At 45.9% G+C, this 21,930-nt stretch overlaps 3 protein-coding genes across 3 annotated transcripts; 1 reads left to right on the top strand and 2 right to left on the bottom strand.

Moving 5' to 3' along the window:
* Positions 1 to 8,516: 8,516 nt before the first annotated feature.
* Positions 8,517 to 11,132, bottom strand: LOC133917320 (uncharacterized). The gene is made up of 3 exons (XM_062361223.1): positions 10,974 to 11,132; positions 10,421 to 10,907; positions 8,517 to 8,728 (listed from the first exon to the last, which is right to left on the bottom strand). The coding sequence occupies exons 1-3, from the start codon at positions 11,130 to 11,132 to the stop codon at positions 8,517 to 8,519; spliced, it is 858 nt and encodes a 285-aa protein (XP_062217207.1).
* Positions 11,133 to 13,512: 2,380 nt separating this feature from the next.
* Positions 13,513 to 15,191, top strand: LOC133918412 (protein WHAT'S THIS FACTOR 1, chloroplastic). The gene has a single exon (XM_062362280.1). The coding sequence runs from the start codon at positions 13,552 to 13,554 to the stop codon at positions 14,803 to 14,805; it is 1,254 nt and encodes a 417-aa protein (XP_062218264.1). The 5' UTR covers positions 13,513 to 13,551; the 3' UTR covers positions 14,806 to 15,191.
* Positions 15,192 to 15,543: 352 nt separating this feature from the next.
* LOC133918413 (probable beta-1,3-galactosyltransferase 2) lies at positions 15,544 to 19,163 on the bottom strand. The gene is made up of 11 exons (XM_062362281.1): positions 18,735 to 19,163; positions 18,053 to 18,149; positions 17,858 to 17,919; positions 17,545 to 17,756; positions 17,383 to 17,446; positions 17,194 to 17,266; positions 16,950 to 17,070; positions 16,613 to 16,700; positions 16,395 to 16,520; positions 16,199 to 16,308; positions 15,544 to 16,031 (listed from the first exon to the last, which is right to left on the bottom strand). The coding sequence occupies exons 1-11, from the start codon at positions 18,836 to 18,838 to the stop codon at positions 15,883 to 15,885; spliced, it is 1,206 nt and encodes a 401-aa protein (XP_062218265.1). The 5' UTR covers positions 18,839 to 19,163; the 3' UTR covers positions 15,544 to 15,882.
* Between the last annotated feature and the right edge of the window lie 2,767 nt (positions 19,164 to 21,930).

Genomic DNA, 21,930 nt, shown 5'->3' on the forward strand with positions numbered 1-21,930 from the left:
ACAGAGAAAAATATGGATTTTTTATTGCATTAGTATAGATGTTTAGACAGAGGGTAAGTATGTTTATTTAAGTATTATTATTTATATTAGTGTTAATAAGATAGTTAAATATATATTAAGTATATGTAGTTTTTATTTGTATTAAAAATTATAATTTTTATATAGATGTTTAATATTCTTTTTTTTTTAACATCTAGCCATAAGTATCTAATATTGTTCGTGCCTAGGAGGTTGAACTAAGTCAATAAGAGAACATTTTGTGCTTTTATAACCCTCGTCATGTGTGAATGTAAAGTTAATAGGAGGTTGTCGATGTTGTGGCAAATGACATAACTATTCACTTTTGGCCGGGTGTTGCATACGGCATGTAAATGGCTCGTGAAGTTATTCAAGGGACCTTTGTTTTTGCTACCTTGTGAAACTTTCTAATTTGTCACATGGGAATGTAGAGTTGACTGAAATTTACTAGTGTCATGGTCGAGGGCATAAACTTAACATATAGTGGTCTATTGTGTTAAGTTGTGCCAACATGTGAGTACCTTCCACTGCTGCATAAAACTATCACTATTAGTTCGTAGCATGCATCACTGTTAATTTTTAAACCGATAGTCCACAATTGATAGTGACAATCCTATTAGTTGTGGAACCAACAGTGATGCAACTATTATTATTGTTTATAACATGAACTGATAGTGATCGCCTATCACTATCGGTTAAAAATATGAATTGTCATTGATAAACCTCTTATCACTATCGGTTCATATTACCAAACAACAGTGTAACTATAGACCCTTATTTATAATATGCACGCAAATGCCTATTCATATAAAAAAAACACAAATAATTCGCATACAACAATCACAGATATTCACATACATACCATTATTCAAATATATCGCATATGATTGACATACCTAGAGCAAATTACAAGGCAAATCTACCTACAAATAATGATAGAGCAAATTTCTAACCTTATAGCATCTTAGACATATAGATTCCTCTAAAATTTGAACCCACAAAGCACTAAATCATCTTTGATGGCCGCCGGCAACTGTCGACGATTGATAAAGTTGATTATGCAAGTACTTGCATAAAATAAAGACGTCAACTATGTGTATCGGATAAGTTTCGGGTCTGTTTATTTCAGCTGGAGATTGTGAAAAACAGCTTACAGATTGTGAATTGCAAGAAGCTGGATTGTAAAAACTGAATTGTAAAAAACTGGATTGCAAATTATAAAAGCTGATGCAAAGCGGATTGCTGGATTGTTATAATCTGAGGGCTAGGCTGTAACAATTTAGCTTTCATAATTCAGCTGCTTGTTTTAGCTTACAAATTATAATCACAATCTAACTATTTGTTTTAGCTTGCAGATTATGACCACAATCCAGCTTTTATAATTCGAAACAAACATGACCTTAGATAGGTACGGGTCTCCCTCAAAATAATAGCTCTACGTCATATTTTAACTTGATTAATCTCAATAGAATATCATTACAATATGGATGTGTCTAGATCTAATCATAAGGATCTTTGCAAGTTCTCTCGTGTTCTAAGTCCTAAAACCCTTATCGGGTGAATCTTGTCATAATATGACTTGGTTGTTCCTGCTTCTATCTGACTAGGCTATCTCTACATGGTGTATGGCTCCTTTTATGGAATTTGATTGTCTGGCCTGGAATCAAATCTAGCGTGAGATTGCTTCTCTCTCTTTTCACATACCCTCCCCTCCTTATATAGTCGGGGTAGGAGAGTTGTACCATACTCAAAGTTCCAGAGTGTAATCTTTCTGGATTATATGACTTTTAAATATCTAGAAGACTCATTCCTAATATAGGGATAGTTTTCGTATAGAACACAACGAACTGTCTGAAATATCAATATATACCTTATTTACTCCATAGCAGTTATGAAACCTACTGTATCAGGTAAAAGACACGTACATGGTGGATACTTGTTCTAAGTATATATCGTATTTTTTATTAAATATATCTATAATTTTTTATTTATTCAACACCAACTAGCCCCCAACTCTACTCAGAGAGGGTGACTGGATTATATGTAGTGGAGAATTTTGACCGTACTAGATCTCATCTAGTCGGGAATAGTCCTTAATAAGAAATGTTCTTTCTACTTGAGATTTATCTCTAACTACATAGAACATTTCCTAGTTGAGGAGTTCCTCCAATCGAATACAATTATACTCGTAGAGGCTTGCCTAGTCGTGAATTACTTTCGACTCCAAAAGTCTAAGAGTCACCTTCTCTTTTTCTGGATCCTTGGGGAATATTACATTAAAAATGTGCGACTTCTCAGGGGAGTTGAAACCATTATGACGCCTGAAAAGGTAATTCGAAGTTCAAAACACCACGAACATTGTTAACTTGGAGCAGTAATGTCGGCGTTTGTCACTGAATAGTTGACAAATCTCCTTTCCTTATAAATAGGAACGAATCCATACATTATCTCCATCCTACTTACATTATCAAACCATTTTCCTTCAAACAATGAACTTCTCCCCTTCAACCTCAGCCCCTAACTCCTCAATGGTGACCCACAACAGCTTGTGGGCGACCTTGGAGATGTCGAGCGCCCGAATCTAGAAGCTGGAGAAGGAAGAAATGATTCCTCCGAGGAGTCTGATCCCCCAGAGGGAGAGGATATTTCAATTATGAACATCAGCAAAATTGTGGTGTTCGAGACCTTCTTCCATTGTGGTTAAGGAAATCCTCGTTTTCTATGACATCGAGCTCATCAACCTCAACCCTAACTCTATCATAATGCTAAGCGTCTTTGTGCACCTCTGTGATGCTTACGTAGGGGTGAGGCCAATCGTCCCTCTCTTTCGTTATTTCTACCAGTTGAAACATCTTTCAGCTATTGGAGTAGCGTGCTCCATTGATTTTCACTTGAACTAAGGCCTCGCCGGTGAATACATTGGCATCACAATGAAGATGTCGTGGCTTGGGTGGCATAGACAATGGTTTTAATGTGACCACCTCGCCCAAGTGTTGTCGAGTACAAAGGCATCCGAGCAACCCCGAGTCCTTGCTGGCAAGATACTTTGAGGTGAGCCAACAACTTTAGGCGTTCATCGATTGCCTGAAGGCCCGCTGCTTGACAGACTGGGATGTGGCACCCGGACTTCACCCAATGCCACATCAGTCGACTGGAGGCGTCTGTAATTTCGGTATGAAAGTACTTGAGACATCTAGACCCGCTTAGGGATAGCTCCAATGGCAATCTCGTTGCGCTTTTGTTATTTCTGATTTTACATTCACAAGATCTAAGCGTAATCATTTGTTTGGAGTGTTGACGTTGGTGAATGTGAAGAAGGGGATTAAACTCCTCCTTGACAATGCCCTGACAGGCTATCAAGAGGATGTCCCAAGAGCCTTATGTGATTTTCCGCCCAAAGTAAGGGCGATAAAATTTCATGTAACATTTCATTCAAATTCTTGCAACGCCTCTATTACCCTTCTGAGTCGTGACTCATTGTTAGTCTTTACAAATTCTTCCCTAGGTTGACTCAGGTTCGGGAGCTGGTCGGACAAGGGAACTAGTGACCAATGGAGAAAAGAGTACAGCCCTGGCCCGGGCTAAGAAAACGACACAAGTCATATCAGACAACTCAGATACTAATCCTAAGGATGTTACCATCCGCATCATATCTGATCCACCCCTACTCTAAGTAGGGGAACCCTACTGGAGTTAATCTTCAACCTTGAGTCTCATGCATTCGAAACACATACTCATCTTATAAAAAGGATTCAACAACTCAAGTGGTCCAAAATATTGATGCAACTAAAAAGGACTCAAGCATGCCTTAGACATAAGTATTAGAGGGAGGGGAGCATCTCTAGCACCGACACTTTTGGTAGTGGAGTCACCAGAGTGAAGGCTAGAGATAGGGGCACCATATTAGCGATCCCTGCTTCCGAGTCCGGCGATTGAACCGGCTCAGGAACTCCTTCCTTGAGGATGAGGGTGACACCCTCCCTCAGGTTCAAGATCAAGCCCTCGAGGTAAAATACATACTTCATTTTTTAGCTCATAACTTTTCTTCTTTCTCGTTGTCTTATTAGTATTTTTTATCATCCATGTGGCTCCGAGCTTGGGGGAAGTTGGCCACAATGCCCTAGAGGCATCAAAGACTATCACCGCACCTACAAGGTTGACTACCGTGACCTCGACTGCCGCTATACCTAAGCCCAAGGAAATCCTCTTAGGAGCGACAGAAGAAGTTGTGGTAGTTGCCTCCGAGAAGGGCGAGGCGGAGGCTTATTTCGTTGACCAATTACTAAGATAATAGAAGATCCCTCGAATCCCGACAGGTTAGTAACACAAGTGTAAGACAATTGAGACAACCATTAGCAATGAATGCAACCATTCACAAATTGTGTACTTATAACTTAAACAGAGCTTATCAATATATAAACAAACACATGTACTTCACATGGAATATTGAACTAGAGATTAATTGGTGGTAAAAGCAGGTGCACCTTTGGATTTATTTAATCAAGTAAAAATTAACAAACTCTTTCAATAATATTGGAAAGGACAACATATCGATAGGTCTATCCACGAAAGACATGAACACAAACAATTAGACAACAAATGAAAAGGACAGAAAAAGATAATACTAGCACAATGTCATGCTTGGCCATCGGGTGATAACCACGTACGGGTGCACATGCAGCCGGCTGGTGATGGACGACATAATAGATGGGAAGCTACCACATCATTCATGTGCGGGTATGCCTGGCCGTCGGGGGATTTTGCGAATACCTTGACGAGGAGGGTGCAAAACTCGACATACTGGGCTTCGCTAACGGGGTTCTTAAGTCCGTTTTCGGCGCACTTTTTGGAGCACTTGTCGCTTATCTCGTCCGCACTCGTCGTTGGGACATGCATGGCCGGTGGTCACCTCAAGGGAGATGAGGAACAGAGCAAGCCACCACAATTGTCTTGTTCTGGGCCATTATATATTAATGTCATCCATTGCTATTGAGCTTTGTGAGGAATGATTGATAAGACTAGCCCCAAGGGATTCCCTTCAGGGGTGATATTCCCGTCGTGAAGGGATTTTCGTTCCCTTCAGCGCTCCAATAGTTTCCCTTCACGGTTCCCTTCACGACTGAATTTTCAGTGTCATTCCCTTCAGGACGGGATTCTCTCTCCTTTCCCTTCACGATTCTCCTCGAAGGGAAGCTGTTGGAGATGAGAGAAAATAAAGGGAATAGGAACGGGGAAGAGAATCGAAAAGGGAACAAAATGAAGGGAATATGGTTGAAGATGGTCTAATGATTTTGCTTAACGTTTTGTGCGTTATGTATATAGTAGAATAAAGGTAGTGGTGGATCTAGAGCCAAAAATTAAAATAGGCTCCTCTTCTTCCTCCTCTCCTCCTTTTTCTCTTCTTATTGCTCCTCCTACTTCTCTTCTTCTTACTGTTTCATACCCAAAAATTGAAAAGGGCTTGGGAGCTTCCAAGTGCGGCCGGGTAGGGGGCTGACCCCCTCAGTTGGATCCGCCGCCAAACTTCTGTGGATTTGGTTTGGCTTGATCCAAGATTAGTTGATTTCGCCCGTCATGGATTACTGCAAGATTTGTAATGTCTTCCACCATCGCTCTACACTCCTCAGAACTCTTTCAGAGATCCGGGGTTCTCCTCTTCTCTATTTAGGATGAGGTTCCTGTATGTGGCGAAGCAGCCAAGCAGACGTGTCAGATCCGTGGTGTTTCCTCTTCTCTTTCTACGCGCTTGGACAAGAGCAGATTAGTCAGATCATGGCTTAATCCTGGCTCCAGATAATTGAACAGTGTTCAATTCAAACACTTGCTGATTAGTGCATGGCAGGCTCAATGGCTCGCACAAAGGATCAGAATTTTTGGTGTAAAGCTGTTTGACAAGGAAGAATTGTCAACGCTGTGTTTGAAACTCCACTGGAAACTGAATTTGCCAGATTTATATGTCCTGTTCTTGGAATATTCAAAAGCATGCTGGGCACTTTCAGTAATTTCGTACCAAAAAGTTGATATTTCTGTCATGCCAAATAATGTTCATTGCTTGTGAGGCAAATTTTAGGATGTGTGGAGCATCAGATACTAGTGTAGTAGTGTTCTCATAACAACAAACCCTTCTATGGTAATCCCTTCTGTGGCCTTGTATTTGTGCAGGTTTTCAGTGTTGGTCCCTAGTTGATTTTCCAAGATCCAATATGTGGAAGGATGAACACACGCATTTCGATCAGTTAAAATAATCAATGGTGGCTGGCTGGCTGACCAAAAAATGATTATAGTATATTGTCAAAGCTATTGTCCTAGTATCATGATTTTTTTACTAACACATTGTTATAAATTTAGCTATCAAAGTTGTACCTTGTAGATTGACGAAAGTCTAGAACTTTGCTTATCCGAGAACAGAGGGAATAATAGTTAGCTACTGAATCTGTAGTGCTATTGTATTGATTTGTATACAGCGTTCTGCATACTGTTTTGTTCATTTTCACTGTGTTTTCCCATCATTCAAGTGCAATAGTAGTATTGTACATCTTTGGTAATAAATAGTACATCTTTGGCAATGAATAGAACATCAGCTAATTGTTTCTATACTCCACAGAAGTGAACATGATTGCCATCGCTGGATATGAACTTAGCAAAGTTTGTTGCATCATTCTTCTGCATCATGCTTGCACTGCATTCTATAGTCTTCAATCTCTAGTATTGCAGATTTTAATTCTGAATATGTGGAATATTTTTGTCAAAATCTGAAAAGAAGTACCTTTTTTGGGTGCAAATGATGTATCCATGATTCAAATGGCTGATGTTGGCATTGACATCAGCGGGCAAGAGGGAAGGCAAGCTGCTATGGCGTCAGATTTTGCCATGGGGCAATTCAGATTTTTGGAACTGCCAGAGGATGGGCTACATGATTCTATATAGCTTATACAGAAATGCTATTTTTATCTTTGTGCTTTCCTGGTAACTTGTTTCAATGTGTATTAAGGAACAAATATAACTTTGTTAACCATTGCAGGTATGTACTTTACACTGGTTTCACCCTGACAATAGCAATAACCGAGTGGAACAGTGTGTTATACTCAGTGATATACATTGTTGTCCCTACTATTATTGTTGTCACTCTTGTCAACATCCCTTACCGTGGTCAGAATGATTCCACATTTTGCCGCAAAGGCCTTTAGGCAGTACGTGACCCCCAGTGACATTCAGATTGTGAGAGAAATGGAGAAGCCGCAAGATTTCCATGATGCAACTCATCCAGAAGTTCATATGAGTACATTGGCTAGAGCTTAGCGGTAGGGGTTGCACAATGATCTTTTTGTTCACTGGAATATGATATATTTATACTTTATTTTTGTTCCTTGTATACATTATGTCCATGGCCAAGCTCTCCGCCCGCAACACGCAGTAAGAGCCCGTCTCGGCGGCAATACCTGGCCATGGCCAAGCTCTCCGCCCGCAACACGCAGGAGCATCATGACCACACCGATGCATGAAAGCGAGCTTGGATGCCATTTAACTTGTTCTTTCTTGGATGCCGTATGATTCCTGCCATATAAATAGTAGAGGAATCCATCCATCGAGCTAAGGTCGCAAGGACAGTCAATCAATTATTGAATGTACTAAGGCCATTCTCAATACCTCATTTTTAGAACGGGTGATTTTTTCCTTGCTAATCCGTTGGACTAAAAATGGACTGCCTAGATTTAACGTTACAATATTGTTATATAATTCTTTACTCAGCAAAGTTAAAGTAGCCAATTTTCTAAGTGATGTCTAAGAGAAGGGATATTTCAATAGATTCTTGTTTGAAATCGACAGTATTAATCTAATTATTATAGTCAACTTATGAGATATGAGCTATCCAGAATATATTACAGTCGGTTCTTGGTTTGACAACTAATTTTAGTTGGTATGAGCTACAAAGTCAATTGTAGTAGTTTTATTACAGTTGATTTTAAAAATCCAAAATCACTACATTAACATGTAGTGTAAGTTCGACATCTAATTTCAGTTGGCATGAGCTACGAAACTAATTCTAGTAGCTTTATTATAGTTGATTAAAAATCCAAAACACTACAGTAGCTTTAGTCCGTTCTCTGAAACATTATTTATGTAGTAGTGCAAGTAGACAAAGGGGACGGTATTTTGAATGTGGTGTCCTCAAAACTACTACAGTAACATGTAGGTACACCGTTAGCTTGCTGTCGTCTCGTGTATGATGTGGTCGTGCTCGCTATTTCTTGTGTGAGTTTGTGACTTCGTATTTCCTGCCTTGCTCCTTCACCAGTTAAATATTTTCTGAGAGCTTCGATGAATGAATAGAAACACTAATCTTTGTATTGACAAAAAAAATTGCATTATTGCAAACTTTACACCTCTTACAATCGGAGATTCTCCCGTTGCAAAAGGGTAAAGATTATGGGCAACGTTCCTCGGCTTCCCCTGTTCTTGAGCTACCGGTTCCATCTCCGCTCGATCACGAGGAGACGTCATGGATTCCAGTTATATCCATCAGAGATCGGCAAGGACGACATGAGCTGCTGCACCTCGAGGTTGAAGTCATCGCTATCGATGGCCGGGAACATGGTCTCAGCGATGACGTCGTTGCCGAGCCGTTCTCCTGGGAAGACGACGAGCAGGTTGGGCATCTCCTCGTCATCGGCCACGCTTGCCAGCCTCCCTGTCGCGGGCTTCGCATCATCTGCATCTCACGTCATACGTATCATTCGCAAGAGAAGCGGTGTGACATTTTTGGATCCGGAAAGGGAGGTCGTCAAGAGCTCACCAAAGAAGCGGCCGCGTTTCCCGCTGTCGGAGGGTGAACTCCTGTCGCAGGGATCCCGAGAGACCCCTTTTTAGAGATTCGGTCAAGGGGATGATCCTGAATAAGTTCGTCGGAGAAATAAATGGAATCGGAAATAAATGCAACGGCCGGTGGTGGGGGAGGATCGTCCTAGTGCAAAGGGAAATAAATGCACCAGAGTTTAGACATGTTCGGGCCGCACAGGGGCGTAATACCCTACTCCTGTATGGATGCAATAACTTTCCCTGAGGGGGATCCCTCAAGGAATATGTCTGGTTACAAGAGTGTATTGTCTAGCTAAGAGCTTGAGGCTCCTTGTTCTTTGGTCGGAGCTCTGCTCAGGCTTGCTTGTGATGACTTCGTCTGTTAGCTTGGTTGACTCTCTTCTTCTATTTTTTTCTCTCCTTTTCCTCCTCCGGTGTGTCCATCCTTTTATGCACTCTCCGGCCACGACATACCCCGAACGGGAAAGAAGGGGCACAAGTTCCCAGACGCCACGACTGAGAAAGGCATCATCATTTCCTCTGGGCGAAGTGACAGGGGCGGTGGAAAAACGCGGCGCGCGTCCGGTCACTCGTCACTGTGGACGCCCTGGCGCCGGGCGCCGTTGAGAGGGCCCACCGAGCAGCCACAGAGACACCCGGTGCGCCCACCCTGTCTTGTTCCTCTGCCACGGCAGGGTGGTAGGCGGAACGCCTTGATCCTGGCAACGTTATCCCGAGATACACCGGATGATACGGGACGGGACCCATGCAATTAATGGCCCCACGCCTCTCTGCCAAAGCATGGCAGGGACTGACACTGCGGCGGGAGCAGTTGGGGATACCAGGATGTCAGGCCGAGCACGCCCATTAAATGCGGCCTCGGACCTCTGACTGGTTGACACCTCGTCGGCGGGCCCCTCGGGGGCCCTTCTGGGTCGTCGGGACACCGAGTGCTCGGGGGTACTGTTCACCTCCCCGAGCACTCTCTCCCGGGCACTTTCGCACGAACCTTCGGGGAACCGAGTGCTCGGGGGCTACCACGTGCAGCCCCGAGCACTCTCTCCTGAGCGCTTTTGCACTGACCTTTCAGGGAACCAAGTGCTCGGGGACTGCCACGTGCAAACCCGGGCACTCTCTCCCGAGCGCTTTCGCTCGAACCTTCGGGGAACCAAGTGCTCGGGGGCTGCCACGTGCAACCCCGGGCACTCTCTCCCGAGCACTTTTGTACTGACCCTCGGGGAACCGAGCGCTCAGGGGCTGCCGCATGCAGCCCCCCGAGTGCTCTCTCCCGGGACTTAGCTCTTCTGATCATCGGGGGACTAGGGTGCTTGGGGGCGACCGGGAACCTCCCCGAGCACTTTCTTCCCGGTACTTGGACTCTGCGGGTCATCGGGGAACTGGGGTGCTCGGGGACCAGAGGCTGTGGCCCCGAGCACCTTGTCCCGGAACTTAGATTTTCCTCATCCCGCAGAAGGGACCTCGTGGGATGGTGACACGTGGCGGACGGCTGGCCTGGCCTCGGGACTCAGGGATCCCTGGTTCCTGATACACCGACACCCGCCAAGGCCCAGCTCCTCTCCTTGGATGCAATGCGAGGTGATGTTGCCTTCGGACTGGCTGCCGCCGCCGTGGCCGCCGGACGGCCACGCTGAGTCATCCTCGTGGCAGACCAGCTCGGGCATGGATCCAACACCGAGCATCCCGACACCCGCCAGCTGTTGGTCCTGCTCGCGGAAGAACGTCTCGAAGAGCGCGGCGGTGTCGACCGCGGCTGATTGGATCGAAGGGAGCCCGTGCGCCATGGGCGGTAACAGAGGCAGGCACCTGGCGAGGTCGACTAAGACAACGTCATGGTAGTACGACGGTAGCGCCGTGAAGTCGATCTGCAGGTCGTCGATGAAGGGGAACGGGTGCAGCTCTTGCGCGGCGTCGCTGAAGGGGTTGAGCGGCGCCGGCGAGTCCGAGACAGCTAGCAGCGGCAGCAAGGGGAATGGGTTACCGGCCGCGTCGAAGAGTAGCGGTGCTTGGGGATTAGCGCTGCCGTCGGCGTCGTCCACAATGGTGTTGGGGCCGGCGGCGCAGACGAAGGTGACCTCTTACTCGACCTCCAGCGGGTACAGTGGGAGGCTGGCACGCTGTCGCCGCTTCTCCCGCCGCACCTTGTTCCAACTCCCCTCTCCATGCCGCCGCACATACCTGAGCAGCTTCTCGTCCTCCTTTGGTGTCCACATGCCCTTCTTTAGACTGACATCGCCGCCATCATCCTCCCCTGACCTTTTCCTCACCACGGATCTCTTACCGGCTCGATCAGCCTCCATAACAACAAGTCGCTGTGGTCACGATGTGCCATCACGCGCGGTGGCCCTCTCCTCTCCTCTCTCTCTCTCTCTCTCTCTCTCTCTCTCTCTCTCTCTCTCTCTCTCTCTCTCTCCTCCTCTTCTTCGTCGAGTATGCACAGAGAGAAGAAGGGGAGAGAGGCAGACACTCCAGGCGCCTACCTCTCGTTCATTGCCCCATTCACAAGAAGGGCCAGTGAGAAGCGAAACAAGGAACCATAAAAAACTGCAATGTAGCCGCAGCTTGCATCCACCATAGATAATCGGGGAGAAACTTCTGGCTGCGACATTGCTTCTTCTCGAATGAAGAACAAGGGAAGGGGTTTCTACGGCGAATAGAAGGAGAAAGAAAGAGAGTAAGATGGATCGAGGGCTGGCGGTGGTGCGCCAGCTGAATCGGTCCCAACCGTTGATTTCACCATGCAGCCGTGCGTGCATGCATGCATGCAAGGGCGTGGCGTCTAGGCATCTCGCTTGGTCAAATCTGGTTGTGGATTTGGAAACGACCCGACCCGAGCCACGAACGAGCTCGGCCAGGCTAGGAGCTTAAATATTGGCTCGGCTTGGTGCTAAGGTTGCCAGCCTGTATTTCTTAGCTGTTAACTTCTTTTTTTAATGAAATCGGCATAGGATTGTATGTTGTATTAAATAGTAAAAAGCTTGGCGAGCAATACACAAAGAGTTTTAACATTCCAGTAGCAAAACAAGGTTTTGTGGTTCCGGAGATTCCCCAATCCGAAAATGAAAGCATACTCTCGTGTTACAAGGTGCCCTAGATGGCGCGCGCCCATAAAAGCTCAAAGTGTGGCTTCATCCTTGATAGATTGGATGATTTGGCATGTGGCTTGCTTTCAATGGTTGAAGCTACGTCGATTCCGTTCATTCCATATCTCTCATGAAACGAATATGATAAGTGTTCTGATTCCCTTTCGCGAAGCGTGGCAGACATTAGCCATTGTCGACCACCATTCGTGCACCAAAGCCGAAGGTGGCCATTGAATTGGGTTAATAGCAAGTTGAGCAAGCCATATCATGATTTGGTCCCAAACATGATGGGTGTATCGGTAGTCTACCAGAAGATGATAATAGGTCTTCGAGATTTGCTGATAGAGGTCGTAAATGGTGGTGGAAAGCCATCACCTCTTAGGTAGTCAATTGTAGTCCATAGCCTATTTTGATTGGCTAGCCAAGCAAAAAACTTGCACTTTGGTGTCGCCCAATCTTTACAGAAGATGGCAGTGAAGTTGGTGTTGGTGGAGCCCCATAATTACATCTTGTATGACGAAGATGTGGAGTACTCCCTAATACCGCGCATCTTCCAAATGATGTCATCACGAGTGTGGGGTCACAGGGACACATCTTGCGTGGCCTGCCAAGAACAACCTGATGGATATGTTGATGAGATGTCATATGTTGGTAGTCAATATCATCGATCCAGAAGTTATTTTCCAAGGCTTCGCACAGGTTCCTACGTTTAGCACTGCACACATTAAAGATGAGGGGGGCGAATTCCATAGGCCCGTGACCGTTAGCCCAGGCAGAATACCAGAAGGAGATGGAGCTGTTAACTTCTCTTCTGCTGGTAAATACAATGGTGCAATCCTTTATGGTAGTTGCCGCATGGTCAAAAACCCAAATGGAAACAATTGAGGCCTAGATGCATAATATAAATTAAATCGATGACATAAGAATCTTGGAGAAGTAGTCACTAGTGTCTCATAACCTGTATGCTAAATGATTGCACAACTCGCAGGAGGCAAAGATGTGGCGGAACTATGGGATCTGAGGGCAGAGAGCCAGAGAGGCAATGGCCGGTGGGACCTGAGGGCGGAGAGGAGGTGACAGGTGAGGAGTGAGGACAAACCCTAAACTCTGGGCCACTGAGGAAGTCTGTGAGGAAAGGCGGTGTGCTGGACTAAGTCGTTGGACAAGGCTGATCGTAACAAGAGGCCCCTGACTTACCCTTGTTGTAAGGCCATCGATGAGGAGATCACTACCTTTCAGTGTAATCATATTTTATATCTCGTTTCTCACCTAAATTGCAAGGGGCAAGGCTGGTGGCGTCAGGAATCAGGTCAGGGAAGGGCACAGGCTGCTGGGCGGCAGGACTGAATCAGGGGAGGGCGCTGTCCGCCACATGTAGGGACGCTGGTCGTTGGGCTCACGCTATTGTTCGGAGTTTTACGGTGCTACAGCCTCATGGACTCGGCTTTGCCACCTTGGGGGAGGGGGTGGGCCTGAATGGGTGCAATCCTTTGGTGACTTAGGTGAGGCCCATGCTAGAGCGGCCCGTGGGCCCACCCGCCTACACGGCGAAGACTGTTACAGAAATCCGGAAGACGTATTTCCTGCTTCCGTAATAAGCACCCACGCTCTTCCACCCTGCCCGTCCGCAATCGCAATGCTTCGGCCGGCCGCCGCAGCCGCGGCCTGCGGCGCCCGCCGCCTCCTCCCGCTCTTCCCCGTCCGCTGCATCTCCTCCCTAAAGGTCCCGTGGCGCCGCGACCCCGCCCTCGACGCTGCCATCGTCCGCGACCGCCACTTCCGCCACGCGTACCGCCTGGTCCGCGAGGTGCTCCTCTCCCCTGGCCAGCGCCTCCTCTTCCGCTACCTCACCAAGCGCCGGGAGCGCATCCGCCTCCCGGTCCTCGTCCCCACCTTCCTCCGCCGCTACCCCACCCTCCTTTCCGTTTCCCCTCCCCCCTCGCCCATCGCCTCCCCCTCCCCGCAACTCCTCGCCTTCCTCGCCTTCGCCTCTCGCCTCCACGAACTCAACGCTCCGTTCCTCGCCTCCAGGCTCGCCAAGCTCCTCATGATCTCCTCCTCCCGCTCTCTGCCCGTCACCAAGATCGCCTCCGCCAAGCGCGACTTCGGCCTCCCCGACGACTTCCTGGTCTCGTTGGTCCCGAGGTACCCCCACCTTTTCCGCCTCGTTGGTGACCCCGGGCCCGACGCGTCCGGGAATGCGTTCCTCGAGCTGGTATCTTGGGACGACCAGCTGGCGAAGTCAGTGATCGAATTGAGGGCCGACAAGGAGGCCGATGCCGTTGGCATCCGGCCAAGGCCGAACTTTGCTGTCAAATTGCCCAAGGGGTTCTACCTCAAGAAGGAGATGAGGGAGTGGGTGAGGGATTGGCTTGAGTTGCCGTATGTGTCACCTTATGCAGCCGCGTCAGGGCTGCACCCATCATCACCGGAGGCAGAGAAGCGGTTAATTGGTGTTTTACATGAGGTGTTGTCCCTGACGGTAGAGCGAAGGATGGCAATTCCGATTATTGGGAAATTTTGCGAGGAGTATAGGCTGTCAAACGGATTTGCTAATGCTTTCACGAGGCACCCAGGGATCTTCTATGTTTCGCTTAAGGGTGGGATCAAGACTGCGGTATTGAGGGAAGCCTATGATGAGAATGGGGAGCTTGTAGATAGAGACCCAATGATGGAGTTGAAGGAGAGATTTGTGGCAATGATGGATGAGGGGCATAAGGAATATTTGGAGGACTTGAGGAGGAATAGGGAGGCGCTGCAGAAAGCGAGGGAGAATGCAGCTCGCAAGGATGGAAAAGTAGCCGTGGAGATTGAGGATCAGCTTGAGGAGGAAGGACGCAGTGAGGCTTCAGAAGGAGATGATGATACAGATGATGTTTATGCGCAGTAGGAGGCAATGGAAGGCGGTGTTGTGAGTGGTTCTCCCAATTCCATTTGTTCCTCCTTAGCATTGCTTGGAGAACAATGACCAAGGAAATTGATTGATTTCCCCAAGTTCTTTCTTTCATCTGTTGGCTGTTAATAAAAAAGGATATTGGAATTATGCCCAACCACCAACCAGTTTGATTTCGAAATGAGGCTGAAATGAAGGCTTTCTGAAGATCTGCCTGTTTGACAGTGTTAATGACTGGTGAGATCCTTTGTTGACTTATCACTTGAAACATGTTCTTTTAAGTAATCTTCATGAAAGCCTTTGTTGGTTGTTAGCTCAGCAGGGTTGGGACCTTTGCAATACATTCAGACCCAAGAATATATTTATAAGCCGATCACTGCAAATCCTTGTATGGAGTTGTCTGAAAAATGTTGCATCATCCATGGTCTTGTGCATTATACATCATTATAACACAGATACCTCATATATGACATGAAGTAGTCCGTTGATAAACTTAAGACACTTCTGTGCTCAATGAAATCCATAATAACGCATTCAAATGCCAAGTTTCCCTTGTGATAACCTATCCCAATTTTCTGTCGTGCCCCATTTCTTTCCAAATGATTATCAGATGATTCAGTGGCAGCGTGTACCTCACAATCTGTAAAAGATACAGTGGCAGCTGCAGACTGACTTTACAATACTTCTTTTCTGGTATAGAGTGGATAGCAGAATTTGACAAGAAACACTTGAGAATTATTGCAATGAGGCACCAGGGAGGCAGGAAAGTTTTTATTTTTTGGTCTCACATATTGGCAGCCATACATACAGTACAGGAGATCGATACAAAATGACCACCTTAAACATTTATCACTCGAAAGAATGCATCACCCCTTATACCCTTCTTCATCTTCACCGCCACCGGCAGACAGACACTACCTAAAATTGTGGTCCGCTTCGTCGGTGTTAGCTAGTCACAAAACCACAGCTACCTACAAATGAATTACCTACAAACCGTGGGGCAATGTACAAACAACAGCAATAGTTGATGATCTAGTATATAGGCCAGCAGCTTCTGCTGATGTTTCCGTTGTTCTAGAAAGTGGCGTTCCACAACGCCTTCTCGCCTTCAGCGCACTTATTGTGCACTTCCCAGATCCTCCCTTCAGAGTTGCATATGCCGCTGCATCTCCAGTCGAATGATGCGGCGCAAATGTTCCCCGCCTGAGCTTTCCATTCACAATCTGTGATTTAAGGCAAGAAGGAATGTGAGTCCATGAAAAACGTTATGTGCTCTTCTTGCCTATGTAGCAGTACCAAACGTAATTATTTAGCAGTTCAAATGATCGAGCCTGATGAGTGATAATTAAGCAAGCTGAAGTTAGTAAGACATGACGTAACAGAAGCTTACCAGGCGGAGTACCACAACAAAGTCTTCTATCATCAATATGCTCAACATCTAACCCAATAAACCACGAACCTAATGAAACATCCTCATTTATATACTTGTGCAAGATGTGCCTGGTATAGGTGGATTAGTAGCAACTAAGTCAGTGAATGGTTCCAAATTGGACTGTGAGAAAAGTGAAAAACACATGTTATCTCACTTGTTTATAGATATGTAGGTTGCTAGATCTTTTGAAATAGCATATAATTGGCCAGTAGCATGTCGGAAATACTTGTTTCCCGCTTCCCCAAATTTCCAGTGCTCGGGCTCATAATATCTCACACCCCTGGAGGAAAGCAGAAATAGAACTTAATAAATTTGAAAACACTAACTTACTACCCTCGAGAGAAAGGGGTTTTATCCACACAATATACTTACTTTTCAGATAGGACAGGTCCAGATTTCATGCATCCAATATATACTCTAGGCTTCAATGCATGTTTGGACAAAATCTGACCAAGTGTTGCTGCAAATTCAAAACTTCAATGTTACAAAGAATACACTGCCAAGACCTTTTCACATGAAATGATGCAAAGACATTTTGCCAGAACTTGTCATCTGTGAAACATGTTCCCACCTTGGTTAGTATTTCTATGTATAAAGAAAGGACATTGCTGCTGATCATTGAGGAGCAAATGAGAGCTTTGAACATATGATCACTTGGCTTCTATGTTTGACAAAAAAAAGGGCATAAAGTTCTCACAAGGAGATTTACCTATGTTCACATGCACGTCATCATCAACCTTAACATAAAAATCTGCATCCCATAATGAAACAGCTGTAGCAAAGTAGGCCTTGGTTTTGCCTGATAATGCAAGGTATCCTTCGACATGATCCTGAATAAAATTGTAACTACAGTGAATAGGGAGGGCCAAACAGCATTTCCAGCAAAACTGTGAACAACAACCATGTTATAGCTCCCATGTGAAATTAATGCGCAATTAAAACAAATGACTTACTATCCTCATGAAATCCTGATGTTTTCTGTCCTCTGCTTCAATTGATCTATCAACAATTCCACCTGATATAGCACTGCAAAGCGTGAATAGTTTATGCCAAGTTATTACCGTGGTTGAAGAAATAAATAAATCAAGAAATTCTTGCAAACGTCGTATTACAGATACCCATAAGATCTATCTCCATCATACCTATGGCCAATGACGAAACGAATTATGATCCCCTTCTGTTCTTCAAGCTTTTTCCTCTTTTCACCTATTTTTCAGTACTTTATTATTAGTTATTCAGAGCATGATAATATAAGGAATAATCCACAAGAAATGAGGGGTTCAGTAGATTTTAATGCCAGAAACCTCGAGGCATCCAGGTGTAACGTATGGAATCTCTTCTCTTGCGACTACTAAATGCGGTATTGATCCCTATCACCATATGGTACTTTCGCCTCCCAATCGATTCAGAAACTTTGAACTCTTCGGCAACAGGCGAACCATTGAGCAAGGATTCTTGCAGAGACCGTGCAGCTGAGAGCTCTGTCTCTAAGCTTGCTATCGCCTTATCTAGTGATCTACATCCAAGCATTTGTAAATGCCAATCAGAATTCAAATAGTAAACGATTTCGATAATGGAACAAATAATACAGTCAAGAATGACAAGATCAGTACGTACTGTACATCCTGATGAGCATCTTGAACACGTAAAATATCTTTGTAATCTTGTTGTTCTTGAACCTGGTAGGACATGATAATCAAATAGGATATCAACAATTACCGAAAATGTATCTGGCATTGTAATAGACGAAGAGTATTGAGTTCTACAACTGTGGAATACTTGGAGAAATTAGTTGGATAAAAACTCTGGTACCTTCTTAGAACCACACTCTGCGGCTACTGGCATGCTGCCTTCCTCTACATTTGCATTTGGTCTAGCAATCTCACTTGCCTCAGGCAGTGTCCACATTCTGTAACAAACGATCAGGATAACGTGAGAATCATTTTGTTCATTAGTCGGGCAGCATTAAAATGAAACAAAAATATTTAGCTGAATTGCGAAATCGAAGCCAGATATTCATATTACATATTATGTGGCTAATATAGTTCTGCAAACAGAAGCCACTAGAGGGTACAAATATTCAGTGTCCAACGAGTATACAGCAATTAGCAACAACTCGTCTCAACAGCTATGTCTGGATCAAACGCCGGAGTACAGGATGATTCACACTGGACCCCAATTGACAAGGAAATATGGCCCCCATTGGCAATCGGCTAAAATTTCAATTCTCAAAATCCCAGCTCGCTGGCTCAAAAATATGCACCCAAATCCAAGAAACTCCCAGAGCAAGAACACAAGTTCATGGAGACAGAGGCACAACAATCCAGCTCCCCATGCACCACGCCCAGACGCAGAGGCGCATCAAGCACCACGGATCTCGAACCAGTCCCAGCTCAGACCAGCAACACTAAGCCGCGAATCTCGAATTGAAGAGCAGTCCGAGGAGGAGGCGGAGGCGGAGGCGGAGGCAGGGCTGGAGCAGCTCGCTAGTTACCTGCTGGTGAAGAGCAGTCCGAGGCAGAAGCTCCCCACGCACAGGAGGACGGCCCACCTCCTGGAGACCCCTCCATCCCCACTCCCCCCTCTTCTCCAGCCCATGGCTGCCGCTATGCGCTATCCCTCCTCCTCCTCCTCTCAGCTCCTCGCCTCCCAGATCGAGGCCATGGATGGAGGAAGAAGGAAGGAAGCAGCGCTTGACGTTTCAGTCTCGCAGCTGGGACTCACTCACCTCACCTCAGCTTGCCTTCCTCCCCCCGCCACGGCTTTCCATGCGGGTGGGGGTCGGTAGATGCGATGCGAGCAGAGCAACCGACGGTCCGTCCAGCCCACCGGCACATGCCAGCATTAAACTAAACCCCGAGGTCAGCAGTAGCTGCGATGCGAAGCAATGGACGCCGCACGATGAGCCGCGGCGAGGCGGGTAAAAGAAACAAGCAAACTGACGCGTCGGCGGATCAGAGACGGCTCATCTCTTTCCCTCGCCCTGCACGGTTCACATGGGCGGCCCTGCGCACGCACGCGGTTCCACTCCCACCTCGCGTCGGAGGTGAAGGCCCAACCGCCGTGCGATGCGTTGCTGGTGTGGCGTCGCTTTCGCTGGATTTTTTTATATTTTCTAAATTAAAAAATTGGAAATATATGTGTGGTTTTAAAAAATTGAGAGGTTTAGCGTGCCAGCATGGATAGTTATCTGTCGCTGTAAAATGGGTGACAGGACATGTCACAAAATTAAAAGATGACATGTTCATGTAGGGTAGGACTCCGATGTTGGTACCTTTTGTACTTCTATATCAGTTTCTGTATCAAGTAGTCGATACGTAGAGTAAAATAGTTATAGTATCATAATAAAATTTTATATACTAAGGTTCAGAATATAAAATGTTATAATTTATAGTCAAAGTTGTTGTTTCAAATTACGTTTTAGCAAATTTTCGAATGAATTGATTCTGAATGTACAAGAATATATAAAAACATAACTGACAATTTTTTTCATATAGGTAAACATGAGCATTTCATAAGCATATATGAAAACACATAAGCTACTCATGAATACAAATGAATCAAGGCTGTCAGAGAGGCAATATAACTCATGAACATATATTGAAACAAAGTAATGGCTCTCAGAGCGAGTTACCGACTTAACGGCCATCAACACATACTAAGATGTTACCGATTAGTGTATCAAATCTCCTCTAAAGCTAGGCCAAGCTACACAAGTCTATGATCAAGAGAACTCCTCTGGAAAGCACAGTACCGGTCGGCAATCAGAGAATGACAGCCGAACACAGAACACACCAGGGCGCCCAAACCATCAAGATCAGACAATATCAAATACAGCCAACTACAACTGGTCAGAACAGAATGCCACAAAGTGACACCAGATCAAGGGTAACATACAAAGGGCGCCCAAGCCAACCGAACCAGACAGCACCAAAGCTTTCCAGAGTTCTCTTTTCAACACAGAACCACTGAGCAGAGGGTGGCAAAGCCACACCACAGTGGACACACAGAATAATAACAGGATTTTAGCTAGATCAATAACCGGCAACTACGACCCAGCAAAAGAGCTCAAATGATACACTAATCGCACTTAGCTCGCATTCATCACAGAGCAGAATATTGCCAATTCTAGCATGCATATACAGAGTATATAAATATGAATCAAATTGCACGCTAGAATGTAAAGATGGGATTGGAACGAGCTTACTGTCCAGGAGGATGAAGATGGCAAGGCACGCGAATGCACTGACCCAGAAAACTGAGATTCCCCCTCTATGCCGAGGTCAACTGGGAATTGCTTTCGGAGATACAATGCCACAAAGCCGGCTGCGAGGCACACCACAACCAACTCGCAAGAAGCAGAGAAACCACAACAGCAGAAGTCCAATCACCGGGCCAAGGTGGATCCGCCGAACACTGCAAGCAATGGCGTGCTCGAAGGCACAGCCCAGAAAATACCAATCCACCACACCACTGATCTCCTCGCGCACACACGCAGCCAGTCACCGAATCAGCCGAGCACCAAACATGCAGAAGGTGTGGCTCCAAAATTCCCGCACGAGGCCGGCGACTCAGAGCCGACGAGAACTCACCCAGCGGAGAGCTCAACCGTGTCGGTCTACGCCCCACCGGAGAAAGCCGGCACAGCCTCGCGCAAGAAGAAACGGAGAGAGAGCTGTAGATCAGAGCAAGAGGGAAAGGCTCACAGAAGGAAAGACTTCGGTGAAGAACAGGTGAGAGCACCTGCCTTTTTAGAGAGAGGAAGAAGCACGGCCGCCACCCCACCACGCCTCAACGGCGCGCCGAAATTGCTGGGCGACCAACGGAGAAGCCGAGAAGGGCGGAGCCCCCCACCAGCACGCCTCTGTGGTGGCCGCTCCCCAGCACACGCGCAGCCAGGCACCCTATTAGGGCAGGCAGCTGGCCGGGTGGGCTGCTCGGCTTTTGGGCCTTGAAGCGGCCCATTCGGACAGGCCAATTCCTCTCTCTTTTTTTCTTTTTCTTTTTCAAGGAATGTTACTCAATTCAAATTTGACTCCAACTCAAATTCGAATTTTAAAGGAAAAACCTCTTCAAATTCCAACAAAAGTCATACTGTATACCTCTCAGGTGTAACGGTTAGTTTTTAGGGATTGAGTATTTATATCTACTTACTTCTACTTTGGTTGCTGCGGGTGTCTCCACGAAATACCTCAAAGCCAAAACCATTTGTCCTCTCTCCACTCCATTCTAGTGTGATATTTAGGAAGAAAAGTGAGTTGAGTTAAAATTGAAAGATTGAGTGTAAGTAAGCTAAATTTCATATTGAGTACTCGAGTTCATCGATAAGAATTTATCATCGCGTTTGTTACTCTTAGAGCTTAGAGCTCCTAGTCAGCTAGGCGTCACAGGTGAGCACCCAAGGTTATGGTGTGCCAGGAGAAAGTTTGTGAAGGCTTCGATTTCACCTCCGTAAGGGAAGAAATCAAGATTGGAAGCCAAGCTCAAGAGTGATCGAGCTTGGAGAGAAAAAGTGTTAAGAGAGATCCGGCTCAAGGTGACCGAGCCCCTTAACGGAGACGTAGGAACATCTAGTGGAGGTGTCCAAACTTCGGAAAACAAATTGTGTGTCTCATCTCTTGTTTCTTGTTCTTGAGTTCTTGCTCTCTATTTATGCATATTGCTCGATCTACTTTCTTGTGAAGTTTTAG

This window comes from Phragmites australis, chromosome 5, assembly GCF_958298935.1.
Source record: "Phragmites australis chromosome 5, lpPhrAust1.1, whole genome shotgun sequence".
In the NCBI taxonomy this organism is placed as follows: Eukaryota; Viridiplantae; Streptophyta; class Magnoliopsida; order Poales; family Poaceae; genus Phragmites; species Phragmites australis.

What these genes read in the sequence shown, in the direction of transcription:
- LOC133917320 (XM_062361223.1), bottom strand. Translation starts at nt 11,132, where the DNA reads ATGGAGGCTGATCGAGCCGGTAAGAGATCCGTGGTGAGGAAAAGGTCA. An exon ending in GAGAGGGGAGTTGGAACAAG is followed by an intron (nt 10,908 to 10,973) that starts GTGCGGCGGGAG and finishes GTCGAGTAAGAG; the next exon opens with GTCACCTTCGTCTGCGCCGC. An exon ending in CGGCGGCAGCCAGTCCGAAG is followed by an intron (nt 8,729 to 10,420) that starts GCAACATCACCT and finishes CGTGAGATGCAG; the next exon opens with ATGATGCGAAGCCCGCGACA.
- LOC133918412 (XM_062362280.1), top strand. Translation starts at nt 13,552, where the DNA reads ATGCTTCGGCCGGCCGCCGCAGCCGCGGCCTGCGGCGCCCGCCGCCTC.
- LOC133918413 (XM_062362281.1), bottom strand. Translation starts at nt 18,838, where the DNA reads ATGGGCTGGAGAAGAGGGGGGAGTGGGGATGGAGGGGTCTCCAGGAGG. An exon ending in CAGAGTGTGGTTCTAAGAAG is followed by an intron (nt 17,920 to 18,052) that starts GTACCAGAGTTT and finishes ATGTCCTACCAG; the next exon opens with GTTCAAGAACAACAAGATTA. An exon ending in GATGCTCATCAGGATGTACA is followed by an intron (nt 17,757 to 17,857) that starts GTACGTACTGAT and finishes GCTTGGATGTAG; the next exon opens with ATCACTAGATAAGGCGATAG.